At 42.4% G+C, this 13,727-nt stretch overlaps 1 protein-coding gene across 1 annotated transcript in view; it reads left to right on the forward strand.

Moving 5' to 3' along the window:
- prr12b (proline rich 12b) overlaps positions 1-7,794 on the forward strand; it is a 104,356-nt gene extending 96,562 nt beyond the window's left edge. Inside the window, exons 15-16 of the mRNA XM_078161418.1 lie at positions 5,726-5,821; positions 6,645-7,794. Coding sequence (XP_078017544.1) covers positions 5,726-5,821; positions 6,645-6,779 — 231 coding nt within the window. The 3' untranslated portion in view covers positions 6,780-7,794. The remainder of the gene's footprint in view (positions 1-5,725; positions 5,822-6,644) is intronic.
- The last annotated feature ends 5,933 nt before the right edge of the window (positions 7,795-13,727 follow it).

Genomic DNA, 13,727 nt, shown 5'->3' on the forward strand with positions numbered 1-13,727 from the left:
AAGGAGAATTTAATAGTTGTTATTAGGCCCTGAGCTAGGTCAATGAACTACTTCAGCCTGAAATATACATATGAAATATTAATTATTTTTTGAGGATTTTAAGCCTTTAATGGCCAGTTTGTTTACATGGCTCCACTGTTTTTTTAATAGAAAAAATAAACAGAAAACTGAAATAATTTCCACAAAATTAATTCAAGGAGAATTTGATTGTTCATATTATTAGGTTCTGAGCTTGGTCAATGATTGACAGCAACATTGATTTTGATGCATTGTTATTTATTTATTCTTTTTTGCAATGCCAGATTTTAAAAAAAAAACAACTCACATTGAGGTCCTGAGGACAAGCCTTTCTAAAACTGCTGTAAAAAATATTATATAAATACTGTTCTACATTAAACAAGTTAATCTTTTAAAACTATTCAGCCTGAAATATACATATCAATCATTAATTATATTTTTTGGAATTTAACCCTTTAAATGCCAGTATGTGTACATTGTAGCCCACAAAATGCTTTGCACTGATTTCTCACGTTAGAGGTAGTGATGGTTGAATGAAGCTTCATGAATCATTTTTTTTATTTTCTCAGCCCAATAAATGGTGCTTTTTGTTCAACAAAAGGTTTTAATCACAGTGAATTGCCATTCTATGAGCCCCTCTCATTAAACCAAGAGCACCATCTAGTGGGCTCAGAAGATAAAGAAAAAGCCTCATGAGGCTTCTTTCAGCCAACACTATATAGAGGCTGAGGGTTGGTTCATATTTGGACCTGTATACACAGGCTGAAGTAAGCAGCCCCATGTAAGCCTGCAGTTCAATAATTTGCCAGGTTGTTATGACCATGCTGGTATTTCGAGCCCCCTACATGCTGCAGGATTTACTCAGCTCAGTGCAAAGGTGAATGTGCGACGTTCTGCTGCGCTGCAGGTGCAGAGGTTTATTTGGGGGACTTGTACACATTGTATTGTTGCCCTAATTAGTGTCTTGACGTTCAGCTGCTGTAATGTCTTGTGAGATTCAAAATTATTTCTCCTGTACTACTGCTCATACTTAAAACTATGGTTGCAGTGAGCACTACAACAATTTTGTTTTGATTCTTGCTAGTCATCCTTTTGCATGATTAAAGTAGTTTATAATCTTGAGTGTGGCCATCTTAAAGAAGACACACACACACACACACATACACACACGCACACACGCAAGCATACACATCTTCTTTTTTAGTCACTCACAATTATCCAACATCAATAGCAACACACACTTATGGTTATGTAGTCAGGGAACTGCAGAACACAGTGAAAAGATGAAATTTTGCTTTAAAATGTGAAACAATGGCGCCTCCTAGTGGGAAAATATAAAAATTACAAGTTAAAGGCCAGTAGTCCAAAATGAAACCGTAGGGATGCATTAGTTTATGTAAGGAGTAATGTGGGGTCAAAAATGCATTGTTAAGGGTTTTCAATGGGACGGTTTCTGTCTCTAGGCACTAATACGTCACTTTGTTTGTAGCTCATCCAATTTAGGCTAATGTAGGAATTCAGATAACAATTCTAAAAGTTTAAAAAAAAAGAAGAAGAATATTCTTTGGCAAATTTGAGCTATATTCCTTTACCACAGCCAAAATGTCTTGAAAATAAAAAACAGAGTGGCACAAATTGTCCCTAGGATCGCCTATTAAAATGAAGATTTTGTTGCTTTAATGGCAGGACGCAGGCTGATGCATCAGTTGTATCGGTCATAGTTACAAAGTAATGCATGAGTGAGCTGCATATCCTTGTTTCTGTGGTGGAATGACATATCTCACGTTTAGATACTTCCTGTTTGTGGCAGAGGGAGTTACAGATTGCACTAAATATACATATTGTTGTATGCATCAAAAAGACAGCATTTAATTTTTCTGTCAGTTAAATCAAAAGAAAGGTGTTTGATGAGGCTACTGTGTTGATGAATGTATCATTTCCTCAAAGATGTATATTCTTTCCTGATGTTTGTAACACTGTTATTGACTTGTACTTGAAATGAGGTGATTTACTGCAACCCTCCAGGTCAGTCACTTGGGTTCAGAGACATAAAATTGATCAAATAAATGGAAATACTTTTAAGGTCATTTTTAAAGTAATTTAAAACCTCTTGACCTGTTGAAAGCTTGAGTGTACAACAAATGAATGCAATCATTGTCAAACTCAATTTGAAAAATGTAAAGGGTTCTTATGAAGTGGTGTGAGCTTAAATTTTTAAAGTTGTAGACATTAGCCATGTGACCTAATTAAACTCTGACATGTGTGACAATCAAACAACACATCCATAGTCATTTGAAATCATGTGACCTAGTGGAAATGTGCTTGATGTCTACCAGCTGCTGTGAGGATATAAGTAACAGCAGATAGACACAAATATATACTAGTTAATGTCAGTGGAGAAACTGAGCAGGACTACATGTATTTAATCATGAGTGCTGCAGCACAGTTGTAGCTACAGATTTGATTCAGATTCTAAATGAGGCAAAAGAGTTTGACCTGGAGATCTTGTATTTACATGTTTTTGCTATCAGGCATTTATTTAGGAAAATGTAGGAATGAGACACATGAGCTGGTCAGTTTGGTCAATGTTATCCTGTCAACACACACAGGCTTGTGTCTGTCAGAGTGAAGCCATTGTTATGCTAATTACATGCAGTTGAGTGGGACAGGCAGATAAGGGAGAGACATTTACAATGTTTAGCTCACAGCTGACACATTTGCTCATGTAACTTTCAGAGGCACTAGCTCATTTCCTGTTAGATTTAGGTCAGTGGTGTCAATGAGTGATTTGTAGGTCTCGAGTTGACAGAGAAGCCAGTTTAGGTTTGATGTTTCTACACCATTCTTACCGGGCGCAACAGCCATTTTAGTGCAAAAATTGTCAAGAGGTTTTGTGACATGTCACATTTAAGAGGCAATAACTCATTTCCTGTTGGATTTAGGTCAGTGGTGTAAATGAGTGATTTGTAGGTCTCGAGGAATTGAAGAAGCCATTTTTGGATTTATCTTTCTACAGCATTCGTACGGGCCGCAGCAGCCATTTTACTGTGTCTATGTGGCATAAAAATTGTACAGTGGTTTTGTGACATGTCACCTTAAACACAGAATAAAATCCAAACTGTTCGAGTAATGACAAAGTTGTTCAGAGGAATTGTTTAGCAGGGCTTGGTCTGTCATGTGTGCGAGTTTGAAACCGATAGGATAAATGGTGTAGGATGAAATATTTTTTGAGAGAGAAAATTTGTGAAAAACCACATCTTACTTTGAAAGGGCAATAGCGCACTTCCTGTTGGATTTAGGTCAGTAGTTACAGTGCGTGATTTGTAGGTCTTGATGACACGAACGAGCCAGTGTTGGTTTGGTTTTTCTACGGGATTCCTACCGGTCGCAGCGGGCATTTTAGTGTGTCTAGGTGGCACAAAAAATCGTCAGGAGGTTTTGTAAGACATCACCTGGAAGACGCCATAAAATCTAAACCATTCGAGTAATGAAAAAGTTATACAGAATATTTGATTAGGACGAGTTGATCTGTCTTGTGTGCGAGTTTGAATCCCATATGATAAACGGTGTAGGAGGAGTTGATTTTTTAAGGAATTTTGAAAAAGAGCATTTTTGAGGCGAAATCTTACATTGAAAGGCAAATAGCTCACTTCCTGTTGGGTTAAGGTCAGAGGTGTGAGCGTGATTTGTAGGACTCGATGAGACGAGCAAGGCAGTTTTGGTTTCATCTTTCTACGTCATTCCTACAAGTCGCAGCGGCCATTTTAGTGTGCCTAGACTGCTAGGTGGCGCTAGAGAGGCCATTTTGGCACTTTTCGGATTCATTATTTCATTTCCTAAAATTTTTCGCCAGTCCTGACATGCGTGCCAATTTTGGTGAGTTTTGGAGCATGTTTAGGGGGTCAAATTCCAGTTTAAAGAGGCGGCGGGAGAAAGAAAGAAAGAAAGAAAGAAAGAAAGAAAGAAAGAAAGAAAAAATAATAAACGCTACAAAAACAATAGGGTCCTCGCCCTTCAGCCAAGGTCCCTAAATATATGTACATGTGTACCCCAATATTGTACCAGGGCTACTTTTGATAAATATGTAAGGGGAAAATACCACCATGTACATATTTTGTATCCCACATATATAAATGATTTTACAATGTTATCTGGTTGAGTACCCATCATACATGCATCTAAAAAACACATCTTGATATGTCACAGTTGCTGCTCACTACAGTTTCAGCATATAAAAAGTTTTTGTTTTGCTGGGGGGCCACTGCCATTGGGGAGTACTGTTGTCATTGGGGGGGGGGGGGGGGTACTTGGTCTGCAATGGTGTTTGAATGGGTGGAACATGTCAGGTGGTATCCACATGAATGCCAGAACCAGAGGTTTCCCAGCAGAACAATGCACTGAGACAAAATAATCAAAGTTATTCACTTCACCTGTCAGAAGTTTTAATGTTTTGGCCGATCAGTGTATGTACACATTCATGCCACACATAGAAATTAAGGCACATGAAGAAAAACATTATAAGAGGTGGGAATCACCAGAGGCTCCATGATGCGATATTATCATGATACTTGAGTCATGATACAATATTATTGTAATTTTAAATATGTTGTGAGTGACCTGCTGAGTAATGCAATAAAATAGATTGCGATATATTCATTACCTTTTTGTAAATGATGTCCCTGAGGGAAAACTTCGTCAACATCTGTATTATCTAGTAAGATAAAGTTTTCAGTCTATTAATCTCGCTTCAATCATTTTAATTGCAGCAAAAATTATCTAGTGGATTGAAAAAGTAATTGATTATATTATTGAAGTTGGTTACCGAAAGTTTGTGAACACCACACTGTTCCAGAATGGCTACAGCAGAGCCCAGCTTCTTGTGGGACATTGACTTTTCACCACTTATTGATGGGCTGAAAAAACAGTAATAATGTTCCTTATTAAAGGAAAATTCCCTCAGCTGGCACTCTTTGTTAAGTATGATGAAACGTCACTTTTTTTTTATTGTTCACTATTATTTAGATTACCCACTATCATTCAGGGTACTATCAGTTACACATTGCTCTAATTCTCAGCAGTGCTTTTTCAAATTGTGGGGAAATCAGTAAGGAGGAAAAATCTGGACTCCCACGTGAGCTTCTCTCGAAATACTGGGCATATTTTCAAGAGATGCTCAGAGGAACTCTATCTTCCTAGGAAACTGAGTGGCCTTGGTGTTAGTCAGCGGATTTTAGAATTAGTGTACAAAATTATAGTTGAGAGTGTTATAACTTTTCACCTTTCTGCCTGGTATGGTCATCTTAACTGTACATCCAACAATAAACTCTCGAGGATTGTGTGAATGGTTAAGAGTATCTTGGCAGATAGCTCCTCTCCATCCTCTCTTTATTTAGCCAGTTCAAAATCCTGAGCTCCAGGAGGCGCTATAGAGTCCCTCTGGCAACTAAAACATGGGTTTTAACCCTTACACAGACAATGAGCTGATTTAATGTGTTAAGTATTTTGTATGTTTGTTTTACTAAGTAGTTGTCCGCTTTTTACAATGTTGTCTTTTGTGTCTGGTGAGCCGAAGACAAAGTTCCACCCCTGGTGGACAATAAAGATCTATCCATCTATCTATCTATCTATCTATCTATCTATCTATCTTCTACCTGTTTGAAAATGCAAAAGAAAATCCTAAATCACTTTCTTTCACAAACCTTTTCAGGATCTGAAGGTCTCAATTGAAACTTGCCGAATCTACAGTCTGTATCACTCCCTTCACCACTACAAGTATCACACCTTCCTGCATTGCAAGAAGGAGGTAGGGATGGCTGCATTCATGCTTAATGGTTAAGGTTTTAGTTAATATTTTTGTTCAAATACCCCATCTGTATCAGTATAAAATGCTTAAACTGACATATTTACCATGACTGGATGCACTTTGAAGACAGTGCCAGATGTAAAATACACAAAAAGCTAGTTTGCTTGCTTGCTTTTGTTCGCCATCTTGCAAATACGAAAGAATTTGATGTTATTGGTACATTTTCTATTTTCTTGTTCCATGGCTGTCTCCTGACTCACTGCCAGCCAGGCAGCATCTCTCATTTGGAGCAGTTTGTATTTGTTGTGGCTAATATCATACAATATTAGCTGTCCCCTCCACATATACTTTTTTGCTATTGGTTGAGGCTCCACACGATGCCAAGATGTAAATTTGCTTTGGCACTGGAAGCAAATGTTGTATTCTCCCCTTGACTTGCACTGAATGGAAGTTAATGGGAAGTGACTTTTCGCCTGTGTAAATTTTGCATGTATGACCTTGCCCAAAAACATGTTACACAGTTAGTAATGTGACAAAATGTTGGCCTGTCCAACATAGTTAAAATGGCCTATTATGAGTTATTCAGGGACTGGAATGTGCTGTGACTGTGGATGTACGGCTGTAAATTTATGCATAGGAATTTGATGTGTGAAATCATTTGGCTATGTCTTTGGCCTTCTCAGATAGACACGCAAAAATATTCCCCTTTAGTCATTAGTTAGCTGTTACCGCCATGCATGTTTCATTCTCCTTGGTAAGTTTTTTGTAGCACTACATCATGGCCACTGTACTGTATGTAACTGACTTGTTATTTCCTGAGCAGACGGACAGCATTGAGCAGGCAGCGGAGGACCCTGGCCAGGAGGAGGTGGTGCAGCAGTGCATGGCTAACCAAGGCTGGCTGGAGAGCCTCTTTAACTCCTTCATGGAACTGCTGAGCCTAAGTGGCAAGGCCTGAAAGAGAACCATAGCCCCAGCCACCAAACTCACACACCCACCTGCAGTATTAAGAAGATGGAAGCATCCAGAATTGGTGAAAGAAAAGAATCACACTAAAAAAACTGTACGGATGCTATAGTAGTGCGATGGTTCCAGCAAGAGCAGCCACTGCTGGTTTGTTTGTTGGAGGTTTAACTTTTAGGGTGTTTGTTTTATTATTGAGTCCATGTTAAAGTACATCTTTATTTCAAGAAACATATTGAAAGATTGAGGCTAGTGAACTACGTGAATGTGATGAGTTTTCCTAAAAGGGACCATATGATAATTTGGTCAGCACTACAAAAGAGATTTTTGTCAAGATTTACAGAATATTGACAAACACACACAAGTTGTCTATAAATATGCATTGACAACTGGTTTGTATAATTTATACAAGGACATTTCCAAAAATGACCATTCTAAGATGGGATAGTTTGCTGTGATTATTTTTGAAAAATGTTTTAAAGGGATATAGATAAAATGGCCCACCTGCAATGATTTGCTTCTCTCAGAGTGACAGAGGTAAAACTAGGGTTGAGTGAGGTTTAAAAGGACTATGTGATAGTCTCTCGTTTCTACCTGCCTCAGTTAGAAAACAGTTAAGACTGTGGGAAAATGTATTTAAAACCAAGCTGTGTTTTTTTTTCTGTTTGTTCTTCAAAAGACAACAACAGAGAAGATTTAATGCCTGTAAAGACGTGGAATGAAAAAAAATAAAGCACGACTTTCCTGAAGGAAGTGTGAGGTGAAATGATCCAAAAGCATAAATGTCAGTGTTTAATGTTAGTCATTTTTATCTGTTTGTTGTTGATTGATATTTCCTATTATTTGACCTCTCAGAGGATATTCTTGCAGAGCAATTTTGTTGTTTTGATGTGTAAATATTGTACAGCTTCTTCATTCTCTAGTTCCCAGTTGCTCTTCTGTACATGAAATTCCTGTATTTGACATAATGAAATAAAACAGTTGAAATGACAAAAGTGATGATGAATAAACCAACTTGTGCTCAAGTCCTTTCACTGAAATCTGAGCAGTGCATGAGCAAGTCATGGATGGATAATTGAACAGGCCTGACGGGTCAGGGCCCAGGGGTCCAAAGTGTCAGCCCCCAGCCCACATCTGCAAAACGACTGTATGCATAATGACTAAAGATGTGCACCATCTGTTTGTATGTAGTGTCTACAGAATGATTTACAATAAAATGAAGGGAACACTTTATTGTCACGGTATAACACCAAGTCACTTAAACTTAAGCAATATCAATCTGTCCATTTAGGAAGCACAAGTGATTGTGAATCAGTTTCACCTGCTTTGGTGCAAATGAAAGTGGCAACAGGTGCAACAGAGAGACAAAATGACCTCCAGCAGGCTACTGGTCTGCATGTTTCTGACCAAAACTGTCAGAAACAGACTCTATGAGGGTGGCATGAGGGCCAAACGTCCTCTAGTGGGACCTGTGCTCACAGCTCAGCTCCATGCAGCTCGATTGGCATTTGCCAGAGAACATTAGAATTGGCAGGTCCACCACTGGTGCCCCGTTCTCCTCACAGATGAGAGCACGTTCACACTGAGCATGTGTGACAGGTTGAAAAGAGTCTGGAGATACTGTGGTGAATGTGATGCTGCCTTTTACATCATCCAACATGACTGCTGTGGCGGTGGGTCAGTGATGGTCTGGGGAGGCAAATCTCTGGAGAATCGCAGACTTCCATGTCATAGCCAATGGTACCCTGACTGCTGTAACATACCAGGATGAAATTCTAAGAGCAATTGTCAGACCTTACACTGATGCTGGGTTCCTTCTGGTGTATGGAGCTTTATCCCTATCTTTATTCAAGAGAGTGGTCTTGTTGGGGGCTGTAGTCTGGACCAACAATAGCTCCCAGTTCCCTACGTCGTAATTCTTCTCAGCTGGAGAGAGGTGTTGAGAGAAGAAGGCGCAGGGGTGGAGCTTGTGGTCATCAGGGGATCGCTGGAAGAGTATGACACCCACTCCGGAGTCTGAGACGTCAACCTCCACAATGAACTGCAGTTCTGGATCAGGGTGCACTAGAACAGGAGCACTGGAAAACATTTTCTTAAGGTTATCAAATGCGGCCTGGGCCGCTGGAGACGTTTTTTACTGAGGTCAACTGAGTGAGTGGGGCTGCCAACCTGCTATAGTTCTTAAAGGGGCAATAAGCGAAATTCATCATTTCTAGATTGAAGGAATTAAAAAAATTGCCATGTGAAGAACTAGAGGTGTAATTTGATCTGGAGTATAGCATGACCTCACACACCCTCTCTCTGTGTTGATCTCCAGCCCCTTGTTTACAAGCCGGTCCAGCTGCATGTTCATGTACGTTCATGTGAAACCCCCCCACCCGCCCTCTCGGAGCCCTTGGCCCTCCCTCCCTATAAAAGGCTACAGCCAGTGAGCAATGGCAGTGCATATTTTTGAAGTGAAATGGCGGAGTCAAATGTCTGTTTTAATTAGTGTTACAGTAACGTTAGGCACATGTCGCTATGTCGATTCATTTAAATTTAATGTTACAATCTTAGCATGGGTTAATGTCCGGAGCTTGAGTTATTAGCGTCTCGGTCCCAGCAATGGGTCAGGCGTTACGGTTGTGTCAGGTGAGTAGCCCGGCAGCCCAGCTAACATTTGCAATTAGCATTGTAAAATGTAGCCCAGCGGGCAGCATGGCGGGCTGTGTTTAGCTATTCCCCTGCCTACTTCAATGATGATGGTACCTGTAATAAATGTAATATATTTGCTGAGATGGAGGCGAGGCTCAGTGACTAGAAGAGCTGGTAGAAGCACTCCATAGCTGTAAGTTACTCCAGTAGCCGTAGTAGCTCTAGTGCTAAGTCCAGGAGCTAACACTAACGTTCCTATTCTTCTGCGTGAGCTGGAGCCGTGAGCCGCCACGAAGAAGAGTAGGATCGTTTGCGTGGCAGCCGACTTGTGCTAACGCTAACAGGAAAGCAGGGAAATAGCTAAACACAGCAGAGACCGAGAGTGAGTGAAAGACATTGCTAACTGCTAAAGTAAGCCAAACTAAGTTGGCTGTTTAGGTTTTATTTCCTCGCCCCTGTGGCGAGTGAATCTGCCTGTAGTGAAACCGGGGCTAACCGGTGCTTCCTCCTCAGGCTCCACTTCACTCAGCTGCCAGCACAGCCAGTTAGCCTCCGCTAGCTTCCCAGCTAGCCCCGGCTCTCCGTTTGGATCCAACCACTGAGCCCTGGTTTGTTATTCAGGTTAATGTGGGAAGAGGCAGCGGGTTTATCGGGCAGCTGAGTGAAGCTGAGTGAAGTGGAGCCTGCGGAAGAAACACCCGGACCGTCTGGATGTAATAGTCCGTGGAGATGCTGCGGTGCTCGACTGCACAGACGAGGCGGGGGGGGAGGGGGGGGCTAGAGCAGAGGTAGAGGGAGGTGTGGCTCATGACACACTTTGTTTTGGTCTACAGGCAGTGTACAACAGCAGACCTAGTGGTGAAACGATTTCGCTGTTTGCCCCTTTAATAAACTGTCTGTAGAAGTTGGCAAACCCCAAAAACCTCTGAAGGTGCTTGCGAGTGGCTGGAACTGGCCACTCCACGACGGCCTTGATTTTGGTCCGGATCTGGTTTAATTTGACCTTGTTCAATGATAAAGCCCAGGAAAGAAACTGTTGACACACTGAAGTCACATTTGTCTACTTTAATTTAATTCAATTTTTATAAACTTTATGTTGTTCCCCTCAGGGGGATTAATAGAGCTTATTTTCCAGCAACCTCTGCAACACAGTTCTGACATGTTCGTCCACACTCTTGGAGAAGATCAGAATATCATCAAGATAAACAAAAACAAATCGATTTAACATGTCTCGGAGTACATCAATAATTAAGGCCTGGAAAACTGCAGGTGCATTAGTTAGCCCAAAAGGCATTACCTGATAATCAAAGTGACCAAGGTGAGTATTAAATGCAATCTTCCACTCGTCCCCCTCCCTAATTCTCACCAAGTGATATACGTTCCTCAAGTCCAGTTTGGTGAAAATTACAGAGTCATGAAGGGGGCCGAATGCTGAGTCAATGAGAGGAAAGGGATACTTGTTTTTAACTGTAATGTCATTCAAGCCTGTATAGCCTATACAAGGGCGTAGTGACTTGTCTTTCCTCTCAACAAAGAAGAATCCAGCCCCCAGAGGAGATGATGAGGGACGAATTAGACTGGTTGACAGAGAGTCCTGGATGTATGTCTCCATGGCTTCCTTCTCAGGCTTGGAGAGGTTATACAGCTTCTTAGTGGGGAGAAGAGAACCAGGGAGCAGGTCAATGGCACAATCATAAGGTCTGTGTGGAGGTAATGTGAGTGCTCTGTTCTTACTGAAAACGTGCTTTAGGTCATGATACTCACTGGGGACAGCTGATAAATCAATCTCCTCAGGGTGGCTCGGGGAGATGGAAACGCTGGTGGGTATGGCTGAACGAAGACAGTTTGCATGACAAAAACCACTCCAGTTAGCTATGGAAGCAGTGGACCAGTCAATTAGTGGGTTATGAGTCTTGAGCCAAGGTAGCCCTAATACAACAGGTGACATGGGTGAGGAGATGACACAGTTCTATTGTCTCATGATGATTCAGTTTGGTGGGTAACTCTGGCTTACTGCCTGCCATCAGGTGCTAGAACATCCTTGGGTTCAGGAAGCAGTACAATGGGAATATTAGCCTGGCTAACGAGTTCATAATCAATGAAACTATCATCAGCCCCTGAGTCTACCAAAACTTGAATGGGTAAGGTGTCATGTGACCAGCATAGCATACCTTGGACGTGGATGCGTTTGGAGGGGTTTGAGGTAGAGGAAGTGTGGCTCACCAGTGCCCCCCTGTTGGCTGATGAGCCTGCCCTTTTGGCAGAACCGGACACTTGGCCAGGGGATGGCCTTCCTGGCCACAGTAGAAGCACAAACCAAGGCGGAAACGATGTTGCCTCTCAGCTGGAGTCAATCTGGCTCGACCCAGCTGCATGGGCTCCTCAACGTTGGCAGATGGTTGTGTGGTATCCTCAGGGGGACCGTGGGAGACTCTCGGGGAGGTTGAGGGCAGTGAGCGGGAAAGCTGCTTTTGAGGACTAGCAGTGGGGGAGAAGAAACTGGCCCTCTGCCTCTCTGCCTTCTCCCTACGTCTTTCCCTGAGTCTATTATCTAGTTGAGTAGCCAGCTGAATAAGCTCCTCCAATGATTTAGTTTCATCCCTGGCAGCTAGCTCATCTTTTATCTCTTCAGACAACCCCTTAAAACACACTCCCTGTAAAGCTGCCTGATCCCACCCACACTCTGCAGCTAAAATACGGAAATCAAGTGCATACTGGGAAACTGAGTTCCTTCCCTGGCTCAGTGACAATAACCGGCTGACTGCTTCCTTACCTTTAACGGGGTGATCAAAAACCCTACACATCTCAGAAGTGAAGGCTTGGAAATCTGAACACAAGAAAGGGTTATGGTGGGAGATGACTAACGCCCAGGTGGAGGCTTTATCAGCACACAGACTCATAATAAAAGCTATTTTAGATTGATCTGTGGAATATGTAGCTGGCTGCTGACTGAAGACAAGTGAGCATTGGTGTAGGAACTGAGAGAATGATCCTAGGTCACCAGTATACCTGGCAGGGATTGGGACGAAGGGCTCACAGGGCATGGGAGACGGAAGAACAGGTGGAGCAGTAGGTGGTGCTGGTGGAGGTGGAGGACTGCCGGTGGTCATGATGCTGGTGAGTTGGGTTGCCACATGGTCCAGCCGCCCATTGAGCTGCATCACATTGGAGGTGAGCTGTTGGAGAGTCTCCATGACTCTCCTGAGTGTGGCCTCATGTTGACTAATGAGAGGACAGAACCTGTTTCAGCTGCTCAGTCTCTGCAGGGTCCATGTGTGCCAGATAATTCTGTTGGGGGCTGTAGTCTAGACCAACAATAGCAGGAGACTGAAAGCAGTTTCAAAAAGTTTAATAGCTCCAAAAACCAGGAAAATGCAAAAAGTCAAAAATACACAAAAGGAGGAATAACCCAGGTGGTGGTCATGGCAGGAGGCAGGCAAAACAGCGAGGCACACTCGAACAAGATGGAATTATCTGGCAGAGTGGTGAAGTCAAGACCAAGCTTATGTAGAGATTGGTGATTAGTTGGTGATGCCAGACAGGTGTGCTTCATCTGAGTCTGAAGAGATTGGCCAGCCACGCCTCCTGCCACACACACTGCAACTGAAAACACAAAGGGGAGGGGGAGAGCAGAGGAGCCAAAAACCCAGACCATAACAGTTCTATCAGTTAGAGAGCATTATTTATTGATTTCAGTTCAATAAGTTCAAAAACCCTGCCCTCACACTCAAATAGCCTCTGCTTTTTTTTTAAAATATTTTTTTTATTTATTTTTATATACTTTATTAACCCCCAAGGATTTCAATCTGTTTGTCAATTACACACAGGTCCGAACACACACATGCACAAACAGGACCTATACATGCACTAAGTGGAGAGATGTCAAAGTGGGCTGCCCATGACAGGCGCTCTGAGCGGTTGGGGGGTTCAGTGCCTTGCTCAGGGGCACCTCGGCAGTGCCCAGGAGGTGAACTGGCACCTCTCCAGCTACCAGTCCACGCTCCATATTTTGGTCCGGACGGGGACTTGAACAGGCGACCCTCCGGTTCCCAACCCAAGTCCCTATGGACTGAGCTACTACCGCCCCCAAAGTTTATTACACTGTCAGGATGGGCGGATCTCATAGTCTGTATCAGCTCATATGCCAGTGGTGCTTCTGTGGGCATAGCATGCGTTTCACCAGGTTCCCTGGTTACAGCAGCAGCCTCATTTGAGCACCATCTTGCATCATCTTGCGCTTGGATCTACTCTGTTTCTGCTCAAACTGTGTGCTCGCACTCAGATACCATGTTGCTCGCACAGATTTCCT

The sequence above is a fragment of the Epinephelus lanceolatus genome, chromosome 18 (assembly GCF_041903045.1).
Source record: "Epinephelus lanceolatus isolate andai-2023 chromosome 18, ASM4190304v1, whole genome shotgun sequence".
Classification (NCBI taxonomy): domain Eukaryota; kingdom Metazoa; phylum Chordata; class Actinopteri; order Perciformes; family Serranidae; genus Epinephelus; species Epinephelus lanceolatus.